The sequence below is a fragment of the Paramisgurnus dabryanus genome, chromosome 16 (genome assembly GCF_030506205.2).
Source record: "Paramisgurnus dabryanus chromosome 16, PD_genome_1.1, whole genome shotgun sequence".
In the NCBI taxonomy this organism is placed as follows: domain Eukaryota; kingdom Metazoa; phylum Chordata; class Actinopteri; order Cypriniformes; family Cobitidae; genus Paramisgurnus; species Paramisgurnus dabryanus.
In genome coordinates this window covers 20,953,196-20,981,101 of record NC_133352.1, presented here as the reverse complement: position 1 = coordinate 20,981,101, position 27,906 = coordinate 20,953,196, and the positions used below count along the sequence as shown (strand labels likewise).

General features: G+C 37.2%; 2 protein-coding genes across 3 annotated transcripts; both read right to left on the bottom strand.

The window, feature by feature from the left end:
• Nucleotides 1-12,341: 12,341 nt before the first annotated feature.
• On the bottom strand, nt 12,342-24,411 carry lonrf4 (LON peptidase N-terminal domain and ring finger 4). 2 transcript variants are annotated; one of them, XR_012335183.1, is made up of 13 exons: nt 23,624-24,411; nt 21,479-21,597; nt 20,923-21,045; nt 19,018-19,182; nt 18,761-18,890; nt 18,466-18,541; nt 18,221-18,335; nt 17,979-18,100; nt 17,601-17,759; nt 16,969-17,131; nt 14,592-14,741; nt 13,212-14,487; nt 12,342-13,173 (listed from the first exon to the last, which is right to left on the bottom strand). XR_012335183.1 is itself a non-coding variant. In XM_065272035.2 (12 exons), exons 1-12 carry the CDS (start codon nt 23,919-23,921, stop codon nt 14,338-14,340), a joined length of 1,770 nt encoding a protein of 589 aa, XP_065128107.2. In that variant the 5' UTR covers nt 23,922-24,411; the 3' UTR covers nt 12,342-14,337. The 2 variants fall into 2 exon arrangements, 1 of the variants encoding a protein (XP_065128107.2); XM_065272035.2 differs by having other exon boundaries at nt 12,342-14,487.
• Nucleotides 24,412-25,909: 1,498 nt separating this feature from the next.
• On the bottom strand, nt 25,910-27,352 carry med7 (mediator complex subunit 7). The gene is made up of 2 exons (XM_065272032.2): nt 27,220-27,352; nt 25,910-26,841 (listed from the first exon to the last, which is right to left on the bottom strand). Exon 2 carries the CDS (start codon nt 26,830-26,832, stop codon nt 26,104-26,106), a length of 729 nt encoding a protein of 242 aa, XP_065128104.2. The 5' UTR covers nt 26,833-26,841; nt 27,220-27,352; the 3' UTR covers nt 25,910-26,103.
• Between the last annotated feature and the right edge of the window lie 554 nt (nt 27,353-27,906).

Below are 27,906 nucleotides of genomic sequence, written 5' to 3'. Positions count from 1 at the left end.
TTTTTATCACATTTTATAGGTTGATAAAAGCACTGGGGCCCCAATAATAGCACTTAAACAAGGAAAAAGTCACATTTTCATGATATGTCCCCTTTAAACTAAATGTAGTTATAACCAAACACATAATTAGTCTTGTTGGACATTTTTGACATTTAAATCTAGCTTATTTCTTGTCACTATAGCGCTCTTTGCAGGTACATTATTCTTTTCCCTACCTCAATTTATTGCCCGGTGGCTCTTTAAAAAAGAACACATTTTATATTCACAGGCATCCACTGGACCATTGCACTGGAATGCAAATGGCCCGGCTGCAGAGAGCGAATGTGTACCGGGCTGCTATGTATTATTGTGATTTTTTTTAAAGACATGGCATTTTTGATGATTATTCTAATCCCACCAAGGACTTCTTAGCTTGAACTTTCCTTATCGCTCTCCCCCAGTCATTTTCTCATTAAAAGGTAATCACAGGCCACCAGCTTTAATACACCTTCAAGTTTTCTTATAAAATTGGGAAATTTGTGTGTTTTTAATGTAATTTATTTTCATCAGTTAAATAATAAAATGTTTTTTTACTCAGAATCTTGTAATTTACAAAACATAGGCTATGTTCAGTATACTGATTTAACTAGACTAGTTTCAGCAGCAACATCATAAACAAAAGGCTTTGTGGACTAAATGCAACTTCTGGTAGACTTCCACATAGATTCAGTAACAAGAGTCCTTTAACAGTAGTTTATTTTTGATAACAAGGGAAATAAATGACAGATAAATCACATTCGTTATCATATCTAATGTGTATCAACTATTATACTGAGATAACGTTACTGTGTAATATTAAATACAATATTTATAATGTATAACAATATTAGCTACAAGTCCTTGAATTCTTGCCTGACTGCCAAACCTCTCCACGCAGTTGTGATCCATGTTCGTCGTTTCCCTTTGTCTTTAGCAAACTCAAACACTTTATTTTTGAAAAGGTATTTGTTTCAGAGACCAGTTTAGCCACTAGCCAGACCAATAAATAAACAAAAATAAATAAATGCAGAACAAAAGTTCACTTCAGTCCAGGCGCGTAACCATACCATGATAATGTGCATTCGTCCAATGAAACAGTTTATACTTGTTTTCAAGATTATTCTTGTTTTAATTAATTGCTTTATAGATTTTAAAGGGCATTAAAAACAAGAACAGACAGGTGGATGACATCGAAGTACCACGAGAGCAATTTGAAAGCAGTTAAAGGGGACATAAATTCTTTTCACACAAAATATTTTTCCATGTTTAAGTGCTAAAATTGGGTACCCAGTGCTTCTATCAACCTAGAAAATGTGAAAATGAAAAACTTCTATGCAAGCATGTGAAAAATAGGTCATTGAAATTTGGCCCCCCTTGTGATGTCAGAAGGAGATAATACCACCCTTTAATCTGCACTACAAAACCACAGCACTTTCATTTTTTGCAGAGATTAACTCATTAAGACACACCCAAAAAATGCACATGTTTTTGCTCACATAATTTTAACATGTTATAATAAATTATATGTGGGGTATTTTGATCTAAAACTTCATATACGTACTCTGGGGACACTAAAGATTTATTTGACATCTTAAAAAACGTTTTGTAAAATGTCCCTATTTAAAGAGTTTAAAAAGCCATTCACAGTGCACCAAGAACAGTGCAAGAAGAGTTAAATATGTCAATCACAGTGCAGCAAAAGGCGAAGACGTCAATCAAATGACTTTCAAACAGGCTCTCATCTAGAAGTTAGGTATGATCCAGATAAATCAATGTCAATCAAATCTGTTTTTGCAACAATCCATGCTAATATCAGTGAAAATGCTTATGTAGTGCATCCTTTAGCAGATTTGTGAGCCAAAGACGCAGCACTCAGACACAGCTTGGAGCTGTTTTCCCACCACATACAGTGCACTCTGACAAATTGTCATGAATATGGAACATCAAAAAGGTGTTTTGCGGTTATGTTGTTCCACAGATTAAGCACATAAAGCTTTGTGTATAGCTTTTTTGGACCGCTCCCTAACTTAAGAGATCAAGGCACTTCAGTGGAACGAAAAACAGGATAAATGTATGTAAATAATATGCATTAAAATAGATCACCACCGGCAGTTGTGACTCTGTATGGTGCACAAATCTATAAGTCCCATTATTACTAAATTACATCTGTTACAATCTGTTAATGCTGTTGGTCTTCCTGTGCAGATTTGCTACTCGTATGGAATCATAGCAGTGGATCAATCTTTCAGCAGTTCAGCAGCCAATGAGGTTTTTTCTCAGTCTCACATGCACAGCATGGGACAGTATGCAAAGTATCAGGGAGACACATCAGCCTGGGGCTTTGCAGATGAGAATTTTCTCTGGAAGCACGCAGAGGCAGAAGCATGCATATGCGTAACACTAAACACACTAACATGACACTCCTAATTATGCATATAAAATACAAAAATGCATGCATATGTCCTTGCGACATACTGTAGATAAAATGATGTATCCTGCATACTAAAAAAGACTGTTCATCTGAGCAATTCCACAGATGTCTTGCTGTATGCATTATTTATGGATCTGTTCACACAGAGAAGCCTCATACTGTATGCGTTTCTGCAATGTCCCAGTGCTGTTCACATCTTTAGATGCAGAGAATCTGTGAGATCACATACACTTTTAAAAATGAAGGTGTTGAAAGGGGTTTTTAGGAAGGATGGCATACAAAGAAGAGTCTTTGAAAGATTCAGTGAATGTTAAAAGTTCAGTGTGCTGACAGCATGACCACAATGTCAGACAGTGGCATGATAATGGTGAGACAACTGTACATTTACAGCTTTGTGTTTCATTACCCATGACAGTATTTACAACAACACATTCTGTATCTATCTGGTAATATCAGACAGCATGAATAGCTCCATTTGCTGTGTTTTAGGTAGCTTTTCCAATTCTGGTGGAAACAAAGCAAACATGTTTGACTGATGAGAGTAATCTGTTTAGGGAATGATGACTGCATACCACTTACATTGAAACCCAGTGGATGCTGGCAGGTCTGTCTCCATGACGATACTCAGTCAAAAGAATATCGGGAGCTCATTGGGGCACTGATGAGAATAGACGAGCATGTTTTCATCAGTCAGAGCAAAAAGGCCACTCGGGCTTTCAGCCAAATGAGAGTGTTTATCAGCTTCTGTTCTCACTCGCTGCCAGGTGTGATATATCAATCTGGTCATATGTGTGTGTCCAGCGAAAAGAATTAAGATATCTTGCATATTTATAGTAGTCATTTTAATTTTTACAGTATTTTTTGTTTAAGTTGCACTGGCTGATAGTGTTGTTATATTGGACTTGAAATAGGTTTGTGATTCTTAATTTAATCTTTTTGGTCAGTCCTGTCTCTAATTTTTTCTTGTTTATGTTCTCATTATTGCTTAAATTTGTATGAATATTAGTTTTAATACTTTACGCATGAACTTAATAGACATTATTAAGTGGGGAAAAACATGTATTTATTGTTGTTTATACACTCACCTAAAGGATTATTAGGAACACCATACTAATACTGTGTTTGACCCCCCTTTTGCCTTCAGAACTGCCTTAATTCTACGTGGCATTGATTCAACAAGGTGCTGAAACCATTCTTTAGAAATGTTGGCCATTTGGATAGGATAGCAACTTGCAGTTGATGGAGATTTGTGGGATACACATCCAGGGCACGAAGCTCTCGTTCCACCATTTCCTAAAGATGCTCTATTGGGTTGAGATCTGGTGACTGTGGGGGCCATTTTAGTACAGTGAACTCATTGTCATGTTCAAGAAACCAATTTGAAATGATTCAAGCTTTGTGACATGGTGCATTATCCTGCTGGAAGTAGCCATCAGAGCATGGGTACATGATGGTCATAAAGTGATGGACATGGTCAGAAACAATGCTCAGGTAGGCAGTGGCATTTAAACAATGCTCAATTGGCACTAAGGGGCCTAAAGTGTGCAAATAAAACATCTCCCACACCATTACACCACCAGCAGCAGCCTGCACAGTGGTAACAAGGCATGATGGATCCATCTGCTCATTCGTTCAAGGTGGTGTGAAAAAGTGGAGGCGGGGACTAATGCGCATATTCATAGATCCTCGTATTTTAAATGAGGTAATGGTGTAGAGTTGCAATCAAGCTGTTTAATGCTACAGCATACTTTGACAGGTAAACGTTTCTATATGCTAGTATGATGCTCAAAGATGCATTGATGAATTTTAAACATATGTAGTGTCCGTGCCGTCACCCATAGGTTTGTGAAGAGCTTTTTTGAAGCCAGTATTGGCCCCGCATCACCAATGGATAACCAAAAATGGGTAAAAAGGTGGGGTGGGTGAAGCTGAAACTACACCCGCTAAGCTTGACTCTAGTGGCAGCAGTTGCAGTTCACCCGCCACTCAAGTGGCCACGCCCCTAATTATGCAGAACTTTAAGGCTTAATATAATTTAAACGGATGAGTTACAAAAAATCACCCCCTCACAGTTGTCATGAAGTGCAAAATTAGCTATATAGACCAACAATACTCTTTGTACCAGGCTGTAAACATATTAATTTCTGCTATAAAGTGGGGCATTTTAACATTGGGGTCTTTAAGTAAAAACTGCCAGTTGCATCAAAAATGGTCTTAAGACCGGTCTGTATTACTACAACACTAGGACAATTTATTTATTTATTTGTAACAATATTTTGTGGAATAATGATTTATTGCACAACACTAAACGCCATTCATAACTCATAACATACTGTACATAACAATACCCCTCTTTCGCAGGCAAAAGTGCACATGTCTACTGCACACTCAGTGAATGAGAAACAAGGTAATTTATTTTTACTGTTAAAACAGAGATACTCAAAAAGGCTTCCTTATATGACACATTTCTTAAATGTACTTTTGTTGAGTAGAATTAATCATAATGCAAAGACATCATGAGACTTTCCAATAACCCAATACAATTCCACATCATCTAACAAAACTAATTTCCTTTCATTCTCCGAGTTACAGTAACCCAATATAAGGAATCTCAAGAACACTTGGCATAATATATAATAGAGACCTCAGCGTGTACTATGTTGTAAGCGGGGGACGGATTTCAAAAGAGAGGCTTTTATGACAGTCAATATTTTTTTTATTAGCTGCTGATACCTGGCTTCTTTTCTGAGACTCAGATCTCTGTGCACAAGCTGGGGAGGCCAAGAGACTGCTGATCTGCAGGGTTGTGGAGAATAAAGGCAGAACGTGAACATCATCCTTATCAACCACATTCACTCTTAATACCTGTCAAAAAGAATACAGTGTGTTCAAAGTATTGAAGTTTATAAAGCCGGAGAAGGAAAATCTCTACTATACTAGGAAGGTTGACTTTCTTTTGTATGATTTTCTCTGGCTCAAACTAAGGCATTTGTGTTGCAGTAGAGCTATTATTGCAGAAAGGTGCTATAATTGTGCTAGAGCTTTAATAATAAAGATCAAGGGTCATGTCTGTAATGAAATGAGGTGGACTTTTTATCTGAGCTGAATGTGAATGTTATCATCTGGGTTTTCCCATTCTACCTGAATGCTTTGCTGGAGTTGGTTTAAATGGTGACTGGTGTCACTTGCTCATACCAAATCGTCTTTTGCCAACATGAAGTGGAGGGTTAAGAACTCTGAATGTATTTAACATTGTGTTTTTGTATTCACACAATCAGGGCCGTTGGATTGCTAGGCTTTTGGATCACAGTATAGTATAGTGTCTTATTACAAGTATAGTATAGTGTCCAGTGGCATAGCGTCTGGGCATGGGTATGCACGTGCAAATGGGCCCAGGCCAACAGGAGGCCCGGCCCTGGGCCCCCCCCCAGCTTTTAATAAAACATTTTTTTTTTCAATTTACATTTTATTTGTGGCCGCAATAAATATATTTTTGTATGCATATCATGTGTAGTGATTTCTTACTCCGTAATGTCTAATTTCTCCGTCATTTCTTGTTTGCGTTTATAATTTTTTTTTACACTCCGCTGCTACCGTAGACCACTACGCCATCATTTTTTACATGACGCATCGGCGTGCCAAAAAAATGAACACACAGTGTGAGAGGTTACTACAGCGGCTATCTACATGAACATTAAGGATGGACAAATATAAACATAAAAGTGGGGCCTTATAGAGAAAAGAGAAGGCAGAGAGGTTAGTCACGAGTCAAAAACTACCCAAAACGTTTTGTTTTTCTTTATTTAAATCTACCCTTTAAAGTAAAAAAGTAAAGTAAAAATATTTGACTACCTTATTAAAAGTATATGTTGTTAACAGACCTGCGCGCCACAGTAAACAGTGCCAATGGGCAAGGTAGGGGGGGGCTTTGGCTTAAGGGGGCCAGTAAAATTTGTTTTGCATATGGGCCTGGCACTGACTTGCTACGCCACTGATAGTGTCTATATAAATCTTGTTGCAGTTCATGCATTAAACAGCAAATATGATCTGAAATACAGTGTAATAGAATATTGCATATCACATATACTTAAATCAAGCGTACAGTCAATATTAGCTGATCTTTAAAGAAAAGAGACATTTTTATTATTTAATGTGCAGCAATTAATATATTAATACATTATTTATTTATAAAGTTCCTTTCTCAGGACTGATGAGGTTTATAACACCGCAAGCAATCACTTGGCATTTCATTAAATGCCAAGAACATGTTTCTTTAGTACATGTTTCTGATGTATTAGCTGTTTCCAGCACAAGAGGCTTGAGAGGTTAAGGATTACTGTCTCCTCGTGTCACTTCTCACAGTAATCTGTGTCTCTGCGGACGCGTGCTGTTTGCGTTCACTCGTTACGGAATGCGCCGTGAGACTTGAAGTACCTCTGATATGTTTACTTTTACTCTTTTGCAATGCACCGTTTTTGGCGTTATCTGTCTATTTACAAAGGGGGATTAGGTTGGTTTGAAACAAGGTTGCTTTATCAGCCCCAGCTCTACAATACGTTCAATAATCCCTACAAAGGGAGCCACGAAAGAGAGGAGACAAATAGACATGTTTGGAAACTTCTCATATTTTTCCATTTATCTCTCTAAGTATTTGCATTCGACATTGTGAATCACTGACTGTAAGCAAATGCAAGTTTTTTGTAAAAGTTTTTTTAAAGTCAATTCAACCTACTTCCTAAAGTTGTGAGAAGTTGACTTAACTTAGGAAAACAAGTTGAAATTGCTTAACTTAATTTGTTAAAGTAACAAAAATATAAGTAGATATGATATCCTTTTATAGTGCAATAACAAAATGTAAGTTTTTGATATGATAGCCTTAGTGATATTCATATGTGTGCTCCAAAATTTAATTAGATATATGAGCATTAAAAACTTACAGTCACTCATGATTTCGTGACATCATTCTACACTTTAGATTCTCATCAAATTCCAGGAAGTAAAGCAAAGTGTTATACATGTTCTGATATATACAGTAAGTGATTATTGTCTTGTTTATGGATTATAATGTGTCAAAATTATATTTGAAAACTACAATACAAAATTCTCGCTTAAAGTGCAATCAAAAATGCAACCCTTTATTTATAATACCAATTTTTTTAAGCGACCCAGCTAAGGTTGAATGCCCTGTGTTATAAACAGTTACTAGTCTTGCATATTAAGTAAACTTTAAAATAGGTCAGTACTGTCACTAAACTTCTTCTGCTTGACTCCTCAGCATAAGGATAATTGTGAAAATAATATTATTCATTAATCTTTAGAATTTAGAAGTGGGCATGCCATCTAATAAAGAAGTGGGTATACTCCTTATACCTGCGTATACCCTGCACTACACCACTGGATGAAGGTATCTCAGGTGTCAGGAAGTAAAGCAAACATTGGATTTGGACGTGCCTTGAAGCCTTCCTGCCTTGGAATGCTGCATCCAAAAGCAGAATTTCAGAAATTTCCGAGATTTTGAAAGCAGCCTTTATGTAAAACCTAAAATAAATCATATTTTGCCGCTTCCTCTTCTCGGGGGTGGTTTCTATGGTAACACAAAGGCATTTGTTTGAAAGGCGATTAGTGGCATGGGCATAATCCCTGTGACCTGATAAAGAAAATTACAGTCTGAAAATAACATTGTAATTCTAAACTAATTGCCACTATTTTAAAAAAGCACTCCAACTTACCACATATCACATCATGTGGATTTCATCCGCACATAGCGAAAGGGCTGCTCGGTTATGGGCAAAATCATAATCACGGTTATTTTTGTAAAAATCTTAATCACGGTTATTTTTGTAAAAATCTTAATCACGGTTATTTAACACGATTACAAGATTTTATTAAGTAAGTGTTGCAGTAGGGAACACAGATAGCAAATTGGTTATAGGCCTTATCTGGTTGAATTCAGGCCCACATACCGCCACGAACACCACCCCTCAATGGCCCTTAAGCTGGGGACACACCAAAAGATCCTGATCGGAAGAACGTTGGATCGCGAATCGTAAATATTAAACATGTTTAATATTTACAATCAGAAATCCTGATGTGTGGGGGAACCCCGAGGATAAATGCGCACATGCTCTTGAAATTATCACTTGAAATGAAACAATTCCCAATCTTTAACACATCATAGCACACCACACACTATAGAAGCAAAACGGTTAAATCTAGGATTTTTTTATCCTCATGTTTGTGGTCCATCACATTTTGAAAATCTTATAAGATTAAAAAATATTTTGGTGTGTACCCAGCATTAAGCTGCTAGCCTAAAGGATACCAGAACCATGCCTGAAGCAGACCAAAACTAACCCACAACTTCTTTCATGTCCCTGTGGTGCCTATGAAGTGCCTTACAAACACATCGGTCCAACAGCACGCAATTTATATATTTAATCCTCAATTATCTTGCTTTGGTATTTGTTTGATTCACGTTTTCAGGATAGCACGCGCATGCAGCAGGTTTTTTATAACGGCAAAATAGCTGTCCTGTCATCCTCACTCACAATATGCAATAAGTAGGAGTGTTGAAGTTGGGTGATGGATCAGTTTAGCTTAGCGTTCTGCTTTCCTGCATGTATTTGTAATGGGCTTTGATGTTCACATTGAGCGATTCATACACTTCAAGTCACTTCGACATTTAAACGTATTTGCATAAGACCCGTGTAGCTGGCTTACTGATATGATTAATAAATTATGACTTACAGTTGCCTCAGCTAAACTTGTAAGCACAAAGTTCAGAAAAAAATGTAGGCCTATATGCAAAAGTTATAATTATGAAGTGATCATGATATAACAGCAGTAAAGGGCATACTTTACAACTATTAATGCATGCAATCAAAACAGTGTAGGGAGTCTGATATCTATTAATTATGAAATACTTTTTCCCAATTGAGTTTAAAGCCAAAGTAACATGGACTTCAGTAGCCTATTTATTTACTTTAATGACACTATTTACTCCATCTGGCATGGATTCCGCAATTGTGCAAAACTTTTGTTTTACAGTGAATCTTTTCAATCCTAAATCTTCTTTTTTCCAGGTAAATGGGACTCCAGAAATGAGTTCAATGTTCTCCTTTTAGTTACTACTGTATTTTATATACACTCACCTAAAGGATTATTAGGAACACCTGTTCAATTTCTCATTAATGCAATGATCTAATCAACCAATCACATGGCAGTTGCTTCAATGCATTTAGGGGTGCGGTCCTGGTCAAGACAATCTCCTGAACTCAAAACTGAATGTCAGAATGGGAAAGAAAGGTGATTTAACCAATTTTAATTGGGATAGTTGTTGGTGCCAGACGGGCCGGTCTGAGTATTTCACAATCTGCTCAGTTACTGGGATTTACACGCACAACCATTTCTAGGGTTTACAAAGAATGGTGTGAAAAGGGAAAACATCCAGTATGCGGCAGTCCTGTGGGCGAAAATGCCTTGTTGATGCTAGAGGTCAGAGGAGAATGGGCCGACTGATTCAAGCTGATAGAAGAGCAACTTTGACTGAAATAACCACTCGTTACAACCGAGGTATGCAGCAAAGCATTTGTGAAGCTATAACACGCACAACCTTGAGGCGGATGGGCTACAACAGCAGAAGACCCCACCGGGTACCACTCATCTCCACTACAAATAGGAAAAAGAAGCTCTCAGAAATAAAGGTACGAAACTGTACCTTTTCTGTCACTGGGGCTGTACCCTTTCAAAAAGTACAGCTTTGCACATAAGGATTTCATTTAATTACCTCAGAAGTACATTCTGGGACCAAAGAAAGCTTATTAGTACCTGAAAAATTCATATCAGTATCTCAAAAGTACATATTGATGCTAAATTTTTACCGTATCTGTACCTAATGGTCCATACAATTGCCTTTTTAAAGGGTGCTGCCCCAGTTAGGGTACATATTTTGACTTTTTTCTAACAATGTAGGGTCCTTAATGTACGGTAATCTACCCAAAATTGCATTCTGTTTTGTATTCCTGTAAAGATACCAAACGGAAACTTAGGGTACAGCCCCAGTGACAGAAAAGGTACAGTTTTGTACCTTTATTTCTGACAGTGTACAATTTGCACGAGCTCACCAAAATTGGAGAGTTGAAGACTGGAAAAATGTTGCCTGGTCTCGATTCTGTTGAGTCATTCAGATGGTAGAGTCAGAATTTGGCGTAAACAGAATGAGAAGATGGATCCATCATGCATTGTTACCACTGTGCAGGCTGTTGGTGGTAGTGTAATGGTGTGGGGGATGTTTTCTTGGCACACTTTAGGCCCCTTAGTGCCAATTGGGCATCGTTTAAATGCCACGGCCTACCTGAGCATTGTTTCTGACCATGTCCATAACTTTAAGACCACCATGTACCCATCCTCTGATGGCTACTTCCAGCAGGATAATGCACCATGTCACAAAGCTCGAATCATTTCAAATTGGTTTCTTGAACATGACAATGAGTTACTGTAATAAAATGCCCCCCACAGTCACCAGATCTCAACCCAATAGAGCATCTTTGGGATGTGGTAAAACGGGAGCTTCGTGCCCTGGATGTGCATCCCACAAATCTCCAACAACTGCAAGATGCTATCCTATCAATATGGGCCAACATTTCTAAAGAATGCTTTCAGCACCTTGTTGAATCAATGCCACGTAGAATTAAGGCAGTTCTGAAGGCGAAAGGGGGGTCAAACACAGTATTAGTATGGTGTTCCTAATAATTCTTTAGGTGAGTGTATAGACCATGCAGACATGTACAACATAATTTGTTATGCCATTTTATTCTTATAAGTTTAATTTTGATTCTACACTTGAATCATTGTGATATTTAAAGAAAAAAATACCACAATTTTAGCGGTTTCAGAAAAATACCAATAAACATCTATTGGCGTATGCTAAAATGATATCATAAAACACAATGTTTGGTGATTGTATGACGCCATCTAGTGGTTGCCTGTAATATACACGCACAGTTAAGTAGGTACACGCACTGAGAGATACTTCTAGTAATATATTGTTCACCTTTATTCTATTGTATAGTTTATAAGCAGAAAAAAAAATTAAAAGTGGCAAAATTATAAAAAGTTTGGCTATGCCTGCCCTAAATACAAACACAGCAATACATGACATTATCCAGCAAGCATTTTTGGCTAAAACAAGGCTAAATTTGCCAGTGAAAGTCTAATAGATGTCTAACCATGGCCCAAGAGTACACTGTAAAAAAAATCTGTAGAAATTACAATGTTATTGCAGCTGGGTTGCCGGTAATTTACCGTAGATTTAAATTTATGTTATTTACTGGCAAGAGTTAGTTCAAAGTTAAATAAATGTTAAATATTAACAAGTCTTTATCTTTACAGAATAAAACTATACAATAACAGCCTCATGCAAAGCATTCTGGGAACCAGAAGTCATCATCAACCTTTTTCTGTTTTTTGCTTCAGATTTTGTTTCCCAGAACGTTTTGCTTGATGCTGTTTTTTTAGTTTTACTCTGTAAAGACAAAGACTTGTAAATGTTAAATGTTCATTCAACTTTGAACAAAATATTGCCAGTAAATAACATACATTTAAATATACGGTAAATTACCGGCAACCCAGCTGCAATTTCTACGGATTTTTTTTACAGTGTAGATGATTTAAATCATGTAAAAGAAATGAAAGCAAACACCTTGACAACCTGTTGACTTTGTTACATGTTGGAATATCATACATCTTCAAGTTATTTAGGCAAAAATGTAACCAAATTCAAGGTTATTTATTGTAGAAGTGGGTTACTCATAGCCAGACTATATTGGGTCAATAGTTAGACGTCATTTCAACAACTCGGTTTTTATAAAAATAAGTGACCGAAAAATAGAAATACTTCTCATGAAAGTTCACCATTCATTTCAAGTGCAAGCAAAACTTATTGGACAGAATGTATTTTGCCTCTTAATTTAAAAAAATAAATCATTAACAATACATTGTATAGCCTGGGATATTAATTTGACTAATCTATATTTATCAAATAAACCTAACCTAAGTTTCTCCTAATAGCCTATTCTTAGACTGGTCAACCGGTGGCTATAGTACCACCCACCTCCTTATTTATAAGACTTAAGAATAAAGTTTCTCTCCAAGATTGCAAAGCAACAAAACAACATTTGCAATCTTTCCCTAAGCTGACATTTCATGATGTCAGTTATGCAACTAATACACATGTTTGAAACATCTATTGACAAAAACAGCAACAGTTCTTATATGTCTAAGAAACCATTGTATGTGAGTTTGGAGTCCTGTATCCTGAGCATGAAAGGAAGTTTCTATTGTTTCAATTACTGAATCTTAGCTGAGTACCTCTCATAAAGATTTACATGAATTGCATACAAATCTGTCTGTATCACAGCATTCTCTAATGTGAAGAAAAATATATAATCCTTACCCATTGGTCTGAGAATCTCTAAATGTATGTAAATGCGCTAATTGCTGTTCCTACCAAAAGTAGATGTTAATAAACATTTCAACACTGAATTTAAAGTATGGGTGCAAATAAACTTCCTGTCATTAGTGACCGGTTTAAAACAAATAAAATAAAACAATATAACAAGTACAAAATCAGAACAGTACACAAAATCAAATATTAGACTTTTGAATTAATGAATGAATAGTGTGGTTGAATGCCTGTTAAACCTTGTTGGACATTGAGTATTAAGCTAAGATACATAGGAGTGAGTAACATCATAGCATTAACATCCATCATAATCCAGCACTAAAACAGTGAGAAAAAAAGAAGAGCATGAATCCTCAAATCCTTAAGAAAGCATCTGAAACCAGATTAAGGCTAAACACAAGGCACAATCACAAAAAACAGTCCAATATCACTGGCATTGAGAAGTTTAGAGATACACTGTTTAACCATGAGGCTTATTAACTTACATGCACACCAGCTTAAACCTTAACATTGCTTCAGAGAACAAAATCAAAATCAGTTTTATAAGACTAATGTATCTATGGTTTTAAACAAATAACTTACTGCTTTAATCTCTGCCTCTCTGCCTATATTCTATATCATGCCAGCAAGCTTAAAACATATTTAACACTGAGAAAAACAAAGCAGAATTATGAATTAATTTACAAAATTGCAACAAAAAGTCTATTTTCTTTCATTTCTATTGTGGTATTAGTTTCTTATATTACTGAGAAATACTGTTATAATTATTGCTAGCTATATAATCGACATCAAATTCCAAGGTCTACCGAAACAAATGATCGTGGCTGAAATCGTGACACGATTGAGTAGTGAGAGCGTTTCATTCATGCATAGTCATAGAGCTCCTATTCGTCCATCGATCTTGCGTAGTAAACCGCTTGGCTTCCGGCCACAAATGCGAGCTGCATGTTTTAAAATTCTGGCCAGGGCCCTAACAGCACTGGCACATTTAAATCTCACATGTATTCCTCAACAAAACTAGCTGTTGGTATGAACTGCATCAGCTGCTGTATTTGGCATCCATTGTCACATTTAATCAACCAAACAGCGTGAACCAATAAACAGCTGTTCTGTCTTTGATTGGTTGGTTCTTAACTCAAGTAGCAGGAATTAGTTAAGATGACTAATTCAGTAGCTGTACAGCCCATAAAAAATACATTAATTTACATTATATACCAAACTATCCATAACTAGATGCCACGCCATAGTCTTGCAATGTATTGCATAACCAAGCATGAGAAATTTTAAGTATTATGATCAGTGATCAAGTTTTGTTGCGAGAGGTTTCAAGTTCAAACAAAACTTACAGTAAAAACCAGTTCATATCTTCCATGGTACTGCACATGGACGTGATGACAAAGCGATATGAGCCTATAATGTCTCTGTGTTAGCCTTGAGAGAAGTATTCTAGTACAATACGTAGATGACCTAGTCTGTCCTTGAGGGAATTAAGAGACAGAACCGTAGTCTGATAGGACGGATCTAATTGCAGCACAGACAGCAGCCACCAGCACCAGGCTGGTCCATTTGCAGACCCCTGCAATGAACAAAAACACATTCAGATTCATAAGGATATTACTATTCGGAATGTGTAGATGTTTTACTGATAATAAATGTAAGATTCTGTGCATGTGTCCCGACCTGAATGTCGTCGTCTTTCTCGGGCATCATGCCGTACTGGTGGCTGATCTGCTCTTGAATGCGACTGTTGAGACGGTGGTACCACTCCCTCGCTTGCTGATACACGCTGTCATGGAGATGCTGCAGTAATTCCAGCTCTGCACCTTCCACCTAAAGCGGAAAAACATGCAGTCTGAAGTTTTACGATCCCATACAGTTGTGATTTAGCTTCTGCCTCCTCCACTTTGTCTCATGCATTACCAGAGGACCAAATAATGCTCGCATAAACAGTTTACTTGCATGCGATTAATCACACTTTCGACTTCCTAATGTTTGCTGAATGCATTTATAATTAACACTAATGATCGTTAAGTGTTTAGTTGACGTCAAAAATTTAAAGTACTAACAAAGGGTTTCAAATATAATGAAACGAGCAATCTATCACACAAATGGGCTTCAGTTTGTGAAGGCAATAATAAACACTCTCATGAATCATGCAAACGCACTTTTCTTTAAATGCTCTATCTTGACACCGTTTTTTTTTTTTTTTTGAGGGGGAAGACAGATAACCAAAGGGGAAAACGAAGAAAATTAAAATGTTTTAACATTAACTACCGTTGCTTAGATCAACTTGCCTAAAGCATTAATAGTTCATTAATGCTAATTTAATTGCAATGACTGTCTGAACCTTTTTTAATGACTGTATCTTATAAAGTTCTCAGGAATTAAGTACTGGAATGAAATACGTCTGGTGTAACCCATATTCAAGAGTAATCGTAACAACAATCGCCAAAATAGACAATAGAGAGTTGCAAGGATGATGTATTATACAATGAATGATATCACTTTCTGAGCAACATAATCCTTTTTTTTCTACTACATTGACTACGCCAAAAGGTAAGATATTAGATTACACAACAATTAGATTCACTATATAGAGTAACGCGAAACGCAGCGTGTTGAGGACATCTGCTGGTTACCTGCTATGTAAGTGCAACAAGAACAGCAAATTGACATATTCAGAGACATGTTAACCATTGCAAAAGTTTTTATTACCAGAAATATGCAATATTAGTTAATGCCATTAAAGGCAAGTAATTATTTGCCAGTGTTGCGTGCGTGAGCGAATAAGCAAAAAGTTATCGTTCAGTGATGTGGATTGTGGAGGCTAATATAGTTAACGTTATAGTTGTGGTTATAATGTGAACGGCCCTTAAAGAGTAACTAAACGCTAAACCAACTTTTTTTAGTTAATGATCTGTAAGAATGATGCTTTATTAGTGCTGTTCATTGATTTTAGTAAGTTTTTTGACATTTGGATATAAAGTGTTTCAATACTACAATATATGGTGTAAAAACGTCTAAGTGCTGCCCTCTTCAGGTTGAACGGTGGCTACTGCAGTTGAATTTTCCTATTGGATGTTGGGTCCAAGAAATAACTCGTGACGTAAGCAGGTTCAAGCTCACCACGCCATTGTTACGATCTCACCACACACTTAGTTCATCCCCTCTATCTCCGTTGGGATCTGCTCACTTTTCTTGCATTTTTCAAATATTGCAGTGGGTGGAGTCAGGCTCTGACCAGGGGGTTAGTTACTCTTTAAGCCTCCTCTCAGTAAAATACGAATGACGTGAACTCCACTCCTTCACCTTAATTGGTTGTCACCCCCGAAAGTCATAATTTGCATAAAGTTGAACTATTCTCAACTTTGCCATGTAGCTGAACATGCCCCAACTTTCAGTTGTCAACAGTCACTGTGAGGTATAGGTCTCTGCGAAACAAAAAAGGGGCATTTCCCGATTTTGGGCCATTTTCAAACTGGGATTAGACATTTTAACCATCCAATCAAAAAAGTATGAAAGCCCTGAAAGCAATACATCATTATTTTTTAACACCTATTTCAGTTTGAAAACGCCCCAAAATTGGGAAACGCCACTTTTTGTTCTGCAGAAACCTTCCTCTCGTCGCTGTTGCTGTAAATCGTCAAGCTTATATTCATGGATTCCAAAGACCTCACTTCCGCCATGCCCGGTTAGGTTTAGGTTAACTTTTAATTTGTAGTAAATGCATTTAGACTTCAAATTTCGTTACATTTTTAAGGTTATCTTGATGGACAAAACGTTGATCACAGAGCTTATTTTTTTGACAATCCCAAACCCAATCGTAAATCCCACTGACTTTTTATGTCGAGGGAAGCAATATGAAGCTCACTTCTAGGTTGGCCTACAAAAATATGTCATCCATGCAGCTCTTTATAGTCTTGGTTGCTTTTGTATTACAACAAAGACTTGTTTTTTACATCATGAATATCTTGCGTCCATATTTAGCTTCAGATCTGCTGTTATTGATCATATGTTTACATTTCAGTTTGAATTTTAGCCGTGTGTGACCTCTGACCTTATGGTCCTCCATGTACTCTATATCTGCAGTGTGGTATCCATCTCTTTTTCCTCTTCTGAGCACCCGGAAGCGACTCCTTCCCACTGTATCCACATATGAGCGGCCATCAGGAAGCAGATCCAGATCCAGAATCTCTAACATGCAGCCATAATCTGCAAAGCTGTGAAAGTTTCTGGCATTAAAATATGAGTAACTCATTTTCTTAATAGTCTAGGATCACTAGATAAAATGCGGTGATAGCCCTTCTTCTACAGTAAATAACAAATCTAAGTTAAATGTGATGTTTAAAGCAAAGATATCCAAGAGTTAAAGGCGGGGTGCGTGATTTTTTGTGAAACACTTCGGAAAAGGGAGTCGGGCCGAGAACCAAAACACACCAATCAGCAGTAAGTGGCACGTCTTCTAAACGACATCGTTCCTTGGGTTGCGTATCTGTGGGGCGGGTCTATCAAAAGAAGGTCCAGATTCTATTGGGGTAGAGGCGTGTTTGTTTAAGTGCTTTCAAATGTCAACATTGGCTTTCAGGGATCATGCACCCCGCCTTTAAGCACAGTGTACGACTTAGTGTGTGACAGTAATGGCACACTAGAAAGCATAACCCCCTGACCCCTGAAGTTTTTAATATGTACCCTTTGCCATGCTCATAGCTGCACATGCCAAACTTCTTGGTGCCCGTCTCCATGCATCGACGCATCATTAGACGGTATCGAGGCTCAAAGATGTGCAGAGGACATGGTATGCCAGGATATGCCACCGTGCACACAAAGATTGGGATGTCCTTGGTCAAACTACAGATAAGAGGTACAAAATTAATAGTAGTCCTGCTTATACACTTTATACATGTCTTCTTAATTACTGTTTCTATTTGAATACCGTATGCAATTTTATAAAGCAGAAAAACACTTTGGACATGTTGTATTATAGTGCCTACTAATGGTGCTTTGTAATTGCAGTACAATGGTAAAAACATTTATTTGGTTTGTTAAAAATGACAAGGGGTAGCATACTTCGAGAGCTCTGCCATCTCGGTCTCATGCACCTGTTTCCTCTCAGCAAGTTGCTGAGTGAAGAGGCGGGATGTGATCTCCTGCAAAAGCACCGTGGGGTTGTATTTCCTGTTCTTAAAATACTGTAAATAGGAAATGATAAGTTGAGATATACAACTTTAATGTTTGCAATTTTTCTGTAAACTTTAATAATGATCTGTTATCGCAATGAGATAATCGCAATGTCTTTGTTTTAGAAGTACCTCTTGCAATGGTTGTTTGCAAAGTGGACAGCGTAGGTTATGGTCCAGACTTCTCTCTATGCAGTTTTTGCAGAAGGTGTGTCCACAGGGTGTGGTCACTGGCTCATAGAACAATCTTTAAGATATTTAGCGGGATATAAGGGCAATTTTAAAATTAGGAAATGATGTGTCAAACTACTTGCAATGTATATCACACAAATATGAAAAGGGTAAAAAAGCAGGACATATTTTAAATTCCTACAGACCTGATGCAGAGAGGGCACTCAAAATCAGCCATGGTCAGAATACTGAGGCAGGACTCTCTATCCACACTGCACTTGCCTACAAAAAATACAAGTATGAGAAGAAATGCATGCTCATAATGACTTACTTTAAAACTATGTCTACGACTTGAAAACATAGTATTGAGTTATGTCATTGTAATATTACGCAATATGCTTTTATAATTATTAATTAAAATAATAATTAGATTCAATAATAATAATAATTACAAATCAAGTATACAGTAACATTAAATGCACATGTCATTTATTGCATTGCCTGTGTTATGTTTTTCCTCGCTCTTCATCATCAGCTCTTCATCATCCTCAGCAGTAGGAAGGAAGGACACTGCCTGACACAGGCTCAGACAGCACTCACCACTGGTGACGTGCTTTAATTTAGTTGCATTCTGGACAATGAATAGGCAGTGAACAAAAACATATACCAATTATTTATCATTTCAACACAGTTTTTCAACGTTTCAAATGTGCTCTAGTTTTCAAGACAATAGCACTAGTGTTGTAACCACATCTCACTTGGTCAGAATCAGTTTCAGAGGTGTTGTGGAGGTAGCGCAGGCCATCTGTGCATGAGGGGCTCACAGAGCTGGTGATAGGACAGGGCTCTTGCAGGTACTCAGACACAACATGCAGGATACGTGGAACTTCTTCTGGTACAGCCATGCCTTCTGCTTCCAAGATCTGCACATAGATTAATGAAGGAGTTATGTAAAACATCATTTATAAATTATTAAAGGAATCATAACATTAGTGATCAAATGTGCCTTGGTCTTTTGACTTACAGCATGTATTGGTATCATTAATACTGTACATCCTGCAAGTTTTATCAATTTAAACACCTTCCTTTTTAATTGTGAAAGCATTTATGTAATGTTCTATGTGGAAAAAAAGAAAAATGGCTGGATTAGTGACGTACATTGACAGATGTACCACTGGTGTTCAGTCAGAGGAGCAACTCAAAGGGATCTGAAGGAGTCGTTGTAGTTGTACAATCATGATAAGATTGTAATAACATTAAGTTTGCGATGTCTGCCAAATATTGTGCTATTGCTGGCTGTGGAAAATGAGCATCTTTGCAATGCTTCTGAAGGATCCCGATGTCACTGTGAAATGGATTTTTTTTTTTTTTACGGATCTACATATCCGTACTGACCTATATGCTAACAGACTAAACACAACCAGGAAACTGTAAGTAACGCGTTTCATTTAAATACTATTTTGCAAATGGTTATGATCAATTCATCAAGTTTTTAAAGGAAAACACCGCCGTTTTTCAACTTGGACAAATTAATACATAGCTATCTTTTTCCAAAGCATGCACTTTATCTTTGTACAGCGCATTGTAAATGTGTTAGCATTTAGCCTAGCCCCATTCATTCCTTAGGATCCAAACAGGGATGAATTTAGAAGCCACCAAACACTTCCATGTTTTCCCTATTTAAAGACTGTACTACACACATTTTAAGCAGATAAAAATTAAAACTATATTGTATGAAGGAAGAGCACTTAGTTTGCATCACTTCGACCTCAGGTGCAATAATATTGATGGAGAATCGAGCGAGAGGGGGAGTAGTCAGGAGTGATGATGTTACTGCATGCCGAGGTCAAATGTGAACTAAGAACTACTGTAAGTGCTCCTTCCCCATACAATATAGTTCTCATTTTTATCCGCTTATAAAATCCCCACGTTTTGTGCCACCATACTTACACATGTAATTACTGAAGTCACAGTCTATAAATCGTGAAAACCTGTAAGGTTTTGGTGGCTTCTAAAGTCATCCCTGTTTGGATCCTAAGGAATGAATGGTGCTAGGCTAAATGCTAACACATTCAAGACGCGCTGTACAAAGATTAAGGGCACGCATTGAAAAATGATAGGTAAGTATTATTTAGTCTAAGTTGAGGTAAGAACAGAGTAAAATATTGAAAAAGCTGTGGTGTTTTCCTTTGCGCAATACGGATGTGTATTGATAACACTATATATAGTATACACAACAGCATATGAGTTAGAAAGATGCAGGTATTGTATTAATAATTATTAATAATCTGTGTTTATCGTAAGTGGCAGTAAGTGCATTATTAAGCATGCAATTATCTGTTTAAAAGAATAAAAACATTGCGCTGTTTGTACTAGCTGAGAACGATATGTCTGTGTTCGCTAGTTATATATTTATATATGCTTCATTTATGGGTAAAAACTTTTATTGTTGTCCTTGTGAGATTGTTTGGGTATCTGTGACATAAATAAACACACTATGTGCCTAAACGTCTTGAGCAGCTGTATTTGTGCTAAAACTGCAGTAGTAGCAAGCTAGCAAAAAGTAGGCTGTCAATCACAGAAAAGTGAGTGGGACACAGAGCCATGCAGAACAATTTTAAAGTGAGACTACATAAAGTGTGATAACTCTTTCTAAGACCCACCGTCTTAATCTGTTGTTTAGCAGGGGTGAAGTCAGGTTGCTGTTTCAGGCAATGGTAAAACTGGATGAGAGCTTCAGTCTGTCTGCCCATCTCAAGAAGCACATTCCCTTTATGAAAGAAACCCTAAAAACACAGATTACAAACAGTGATTATTCAAGCACCAATATAATTAGAAAACCAACTATGACTTATCAGACATAAAGAATCATGACATTTAATTCTTAAAATTATAAGCAATAAACATTTAAAGAGTATTTCTCCTATTTTGGGAGCCATGGCAAACATCACAGTGTACCCTGCCCATACCAGTCAACACACCATTACTATGTAACTATATGTCAGTCATGAATCACATGAGTATGAATCATAATGGAAGCAAAAGTGAAACTGACACAGAGCAGAGAGCAGATAGCAGGTGCAGGCAACACCAACCCTAAACATTTACATTTAGGCAGACGCTTTATCCAAGGATCACATATTTGGATCACTGTAACAGTAATCAGTGTTGGCTGTAGACAATATTAATGAACCACACAGTCAGACAAACATCCCTCACCTCAGTCCAGTTAGGTCGCACACAGCAGAGGTCATCCAGGTCACGGAGGGCATCAGAAAAGCGGCGGAGGCCCATGCAGGCTTCGACCCGCCATACCTTCAGGCTCACATCATCAGGGGCTGGCAAGATATGTACAATTACAAAGGTGTTTTTCCCCACTTATTTCAAACAGATTTTCTGTGTTTAGCATAAAAAAGGAGCAACAGAAATTACATAATCATTTTTAATAAATAATATATAATTTCACGATCACTTTCACGTGATTTATTTTACTGCACGTTAATATTAGACCTTCTATCAACCTCTCGATTCTAGAGTATTAACATATACTTAACTGTTATATAATGTGGTTGGTGCATAACAAAACAGTTATGCATAGTTAAACAATGGAAGAGGTGAATACGATCAATCAAACATGAGGACAAAGACGTGAGTCAGTAACTGGAAATGTTACATTCCTAGAAAGAATAAACAGATACAATTTGCATTTATGCAATTCAGAAGGTACATAAGGACCAGGACCATTGCCAATAAAAGCAGATTATGTCAGATCCTTGGTTACACAAGACAGGAAGGTGCATTTGGGGCAGAACACTCAGCGTACACCTCTACTTGAATTCAAGGAGTTGACAGAAGCCTCTGTTCTGCCTCTGAATGTTTATCTTACAAGACAGATAATGGCACGCATTCATTGAGTGTAAAATGATACATAAGCAAAGGACAAAATGACAAAATTACTGTTTAGAGCAATGCTATATGTTTGTGAGAAGAATCCCAGTATTAGCAAAAACAGAAAACAAGATCAGACAAACGCAGAACAGTTATCAAAATGGGGGAACACATTAATTCCAACTGACATACATACATTTTCCTACAGTGCTTTATATAATTAAAAATCTCATTTGTATATAGAGGGACCTGTTATTTCACCAATGTCTGCCCTGCGGGTCCTTTATGTATCTTTGTTAAATAAATCTGAGCGTAATTCAAGTATTAGCCTATCTTCTCCCAACATGTTTTAACCCACTTTCTTTGTTAATTAACCCTTTAACAGACCTAAGCTTATGAAATCACTCTTGCTTTCACAAACAGATACAGCTGATGTCTGAGTAGGTGGATCACAAAAACTATATCTGTCTTCAACAAGCCTACGCTTTGGTAAATTACTACTAGTACTGGAACATCTAGTACTGCTTTCAGATCTCAAGCTTCTCCCCTCCATATGGTTTTAAAGCTGGCCACTAGGAGCTTGTTTTCATTATTATTATCTGTGCCAGTATGTGTTTATAGGTTAGAAAGGGTTTGGGGTTCAATTCAAAACATGCATTTGGTGTTATTACATCATCATTCTGATGCATTTCCTACACAGTGAGATGCTGAACTGACTTGCCACTTCCCAGAGGAAAACAGTACTGCTCTTTGATAGCTCAGAAAGTTTAATGGAGATCTCAGCTGTGTTTACTTTAAGTATAAACTTAATCTTAAATGTCTCTCATAAAATTGCTTGGAAGAAACAAAAATAGAGTAATGGGGCAGTTGTTAAAATGCATTAAGAGTATGAAGCTGTAAAATTAATGTAAACTGTGTTCCAGTTATATATTCAATAAAAAAATTTGATTGAAGACTTGAGCTCATGACTCTTTTGTGTCTTGTCTTTTTCTCAGGAGAGGTGCCTAATATATAAGACTTAAGCAAAAGTTTCCATTTGAGATCTCTTCTGTGATTTTTTTTATGAGTTAAACTACACCCCATGCACTTAATTAATTCTTATTTAATTCAAACCATAGGAGTTAATGTTAAAATTAACCAAATCTTTTAACTTATGTTCACAGTCTGTTTCAACAGAAACTGAGTACAAACGAAATGAAGGGATGTTGTTGTTAACATTCCATGCAAATAAGAACAAGAACTTATGGTGAGCTGCCTACACAGACATCATTTAAGGGCATCACATGGGCTTCCCTAGTCAGCAAGCCCCAGCAATGCCCAAGATCCTGCCTAGTATGTAGGCAACGCATAGGTTCTAAGACACAACCATAGTCTGGGCATATGCGTCCAGTGGCTGAAACAAAACGCGGTTCCAGTAGCACTATGTATATTTTTCGGGCAGACATCAAAGGGTTTGTGTAAGGTGTTTATCCTTACCATTCTCTATCCTTTCATCCGCGATGCGCAGCGCTTCCGTAAACTCGCTCGTTTTCAACTTCTCCTGGATGTGGCACTTCACTTTGGTTTCTTCTGGGCAACATTTCTCAATGACGCTGAAGAGCAGGACGTTGTTTCTGATGTTTTTCGCATCCTTTTGTTTTAATCGCTCTTTGCACGTGGGACATCGTGACGGCAGGAACGCATCCGTGCATCTCCTGCAGAACGAGTGACCGCAAATCATGGTCACGGGCTCGCACATAAGGAACAGACAAATGGGACACTCCAGCAGATCCATGCTTGTGTTTTTATGCGGTGACAGCTTCCTGCTGAAAGTTGACGGTTTTTCAAGAAATAAATAGCTTTAATCTTTGTACGTGTAAAGTGACATGATTTCAAAAGTTAACATCACGCGACGGCTCTTTCATTTAACATATTTTATAAATAATGCCGATAACGATATTTTTCGATTCCCTCTGACAATTAATTTAATATCTATGTTAATCCATTGCCAAGCATGTCTCAGTCTTTGTTTTGAGAGTAAGGTTTTCCCTTTTCGTGCATGATGGATGGTTCACTCCGCTTTAGTCTCCCGTCGGTTTGGCTGTGCTGGTTTCCCCAAACTCCATTAACGCAAGGGCAAAGACAAAAGACCGGTCTGTTTTAAAGACCAGACAATATATCTGTTTTGCTTCTCTTAATACCTACATCTCAGACTGGGTTTTGCATGCATTGGATAACACTGGGTTCGCTTCTGACACCATTGCGTTACATAAATAAAAGCACGTGACACGCAGAGAGGCTTCTCATTGGCCGCTCCACCCTGTTGTGAAACAGCGAACGCTGCGTTTCATAACAAGGAATATTGTGCACTTAGATTACGCTGTACGCCTACAAAGCAAATCGTTTCGTGTGTTAATAGGAGTTTAATGTTCTTTAATAGTATCTATATATAGTATTTAAGTGAAAACAAATCTTGCTTTGTTTTTTTCAGTATTTGAAGGCTCTTGAGGTCAGCTTTATAAAATGCATGCATCCAGTGCACGACCTTGTCTAATTTCACTTTATTCAGCTTTTAGACCACTGTTCACTAACAGCCTTGGCCAAGCCATTGTTATTACAGCAGTTACCCTAAACACTAGGGACTACAATCGTGTAACTCATTTCCAACCATGATTTGCTTTCAAATTAGGCATTACATTTCACTCTATGCAAACGTGCATTAAATTACCTTTGCCCTTCCTTATGTTTTGTAACACCGCTTTTTGATATCAGCCCCACCCTTACCGACATACTGTTGTGTAAAATGATTTATGCACTGGGCAAGGCACATGACAATGACATTGTGTATGGAGAGGCATTGTGACTGCTGCCCTTTCATGTATACATAAGTATATACATAACAAGGATGTAAAAGTACATTTGGATACAACATGTGTTACAAGCTAAAGTGCACTAGCAAGCGGTTTCGTAAGAGCAGAAAAGGTTTTATAAGGTTTGCATTTCCTCTAACTAATTTCCATCAGAAAAAAATGTGACATAACAATGTCACATAACAAAACAGTTTTAATGATGAGTCATATAAAACCTGCAGGTTGTGGAGAGGTGTGGCATGCAAATTATCAACAATTTGTATAACCTAGTTATAAGCAAGTATGTCCCAGTAATTTTAATGAAATATTTTTAGTGTGTTCAATGAAACAATGGTAAAAACAAACTTTACGGGGTGGTTTACCAGACAGAGATTAGCTTAAGCCAGAACTAGGCCGTAGTTTAATTAGGAAATTAAATTAGTTTTAACAAACATGCCTTACTAAAAACATTACATGTGTGCATTTTGAGGCAAAACAAAGGGATCTGATGTATTTTTAAATAAGTCAGTGCAAGTTGTTTTCAGTTTGGACAGCTCTTACATTTAATTTAGTCTAGGACTACTCTATTCCCTGTCTGGGAAACCGCCCCCACAAGTCTTAATTGATTCTACGACATCTAGATTCAACACTAAAAGTCGCTCAGGGACCCACATTGTTCCCACATTTTTTTATATTTTAAATATTGACTTAACTTAAAGCAACCCCTTTATATTTCCCTAAATGCTGGTACTATGTCATTATTTCTGAACACCCTAACATGTATAACTTGTTCATATCATGTCCGAACTCTTTCTGATATGATCATACTATCCACAAAAATACATAAAATCTGACCTAATGAAAAATGTAGCAAAAATATGTCTCTTTATGCTTAACTTATTTTATGAAATAAAATAGCACAGTGATACAAACATGAAAATAAAAAGTAGGTCACACTTTTCTTTATTTAACATTTACTTTGACTATAAGCTTACAACTGTGTAAACAGTACTAATGTCCATGGTTGGTCTTTGTGGGCTGCCTATGCAAAGTTAGTTTTGTAACAAAGAAGAACTGGCATTTTCCCAAAGACCATAAAAACAAACAAAACAAATATCCCCAGACACCTCAAGTCATTTCATCAATAATACTGCACATTGCAGCATCCTTATCACACACTTTGTCCCGCTTTGAGGGCACATTTTTGTCCGTTTGCACAACCATGCAACTAACTCCTGCGTCATCTACATCCATAGGCTCGGTTTTTAGTCTAGATGCACCAGCAGAGCCTGCACCACCAGCTTCCATCACACTAGAGCTGTTTGGCTGTGGCAAATCATCAGGCAGTGAAGCAAGACACCCCTGGATCATCTCCACCACCCGCTCAAGGTGCTTCTGGAAACGCTCAGCTGTCTCCAGCCTTTGTCTCTTCTGTACCTCCATCATGACCCGAAGTGTCTCCCTGGCCTGGTGCGGCCGGTACTCGTTAATGAGATGATGCATATGGACAAAAAGAAGTTTCATGTCCTCAAGCTTTTCCTCTCGTTTAATGCTGCCAGGGCTTTTGATGAGGATGTCCAGAAGGTCGAGAAAGTTCACCAAAATGGACATGTTTAATTTCTTCAGCTCTCTTTTATGGTCAAACTGCATTGGGTGTAGACGCTCAATGCCCTGGCTCTCCAAAGGTCGAATAATGAGATCATCACACTGGAAATGGTTACCAAACATCATGTAACTGTCTCGAATGGGAGGTGGAGGTTTGGGGGCCAGCCCTTTTCGCACATTCTCATCAGTGTACTCTTTGATGTACTGCATAGGTGGAGGTGGAAGAGCACTGACCTGCTGTGGCTCCCCCATTTTTGATATCTAAGGAGAAAAGTTATCATCTATTAGATAACAACATTATTTACTATTGATAGTCTAGCTAAAACACAAAAACTTTGTAGGAAAAATAACGTGCTTTAAAAAAAATGTGAATTGGTAAAACAATACTAGAAAACCTAACTGTAAATACATAACTTTCCCGGAATGCGCAACTGTATATCAAACATAGTGAAAATCTATAGACACGCGGTTATCAAGCTAAAATAAAAATTGCTTTATTAACAATTTTTGTTTAGAAGTATCAGACAGCATTCACGACAAAGCTATATGCTAAATGTTAAGTAAGGTAACGATACAGATTCACAAAACGCTTGACAATACGGATGTATTTCCTGTAATATTTAACAAAGTAATACCTACCGAAACGACCACCTTTATTAATAGTAAGTAATGTGGGCTACGTTATAAGATTTTCAGTAAACATATGCAAGACGAACGAATCGTCTTGCATGTCTCGAATCCTATCTCACTCAGGTCAAAAGATGAAAGAATTTGATTGGTAGACAGTCCCTTAACAACGAGGACCGTCATTGGCCAAAGACAGATTAGGGTGGGTTCAAAACAACGCGTATCATATGACGTCATTTCACTTAAAAATGCAGTTTAAGCAGGAAACAAATCAAAGATTTCTCAAAAAAAAAAAAAAAAATGGGTGTACATGTGTTGGAAAATGTAATTTTTCTTGACGTATTTTCGCAACTCCTTTCAACCCCCACGCAAGACTAAAACAAATACTTTCGTTTGCTATGTTTAAGCAGGCGTGTACAGTAATTAGGTTACTTTTTATATGACATTTATAATCACATAAATGCGGTTGTTCTATTAATGTTTGTGGTTAACGAATTTTACTCTCCACAGATATTTCTCCAAAAAAATTATTTTAGTTCTGATAGGATTAATTTTCCAGGTTGTATTAGTTACAGATTTTCGCGAAATTTACTGTAAGAAATGGTCAGAATTTCTCCTTTCCATGTAAATATAAATATTGTTGGTTAAAACTTTCTGATATGTAGCCTAATAATGATGATTATTTTTATTGTTATGAAA

Coding starts and splice junctions, on each gene's coding strand:
- lonrf4 (XM_065272035.2), bottom strand. CDS start 23,921: ATGGATCTGCTGGAGTGTCCCATTTGTCTGTTCCTTATGTGCGAGCCC. Junction 21,598..23,623: donor GGATGAAAGGATAGAGAATG/GTAAGGATAAAC, acceptor ATATCTTGCCAG/CCCCTGATGATGTGAGCCTG. Junction 14,488..14,591: donor AGAAAGACGACGACATTCAG/GTCGGGACACAT, acceptor TGTTCATTGCAG/GGGTCTGCAAATGGACCAGC.
- med7 (XM_065272032.2), bottom strand. CDS start 26,832: ATGGGGGAGCCACAGCAGGTCAGTGCTCTTCCACCTCCACCTATGCAG.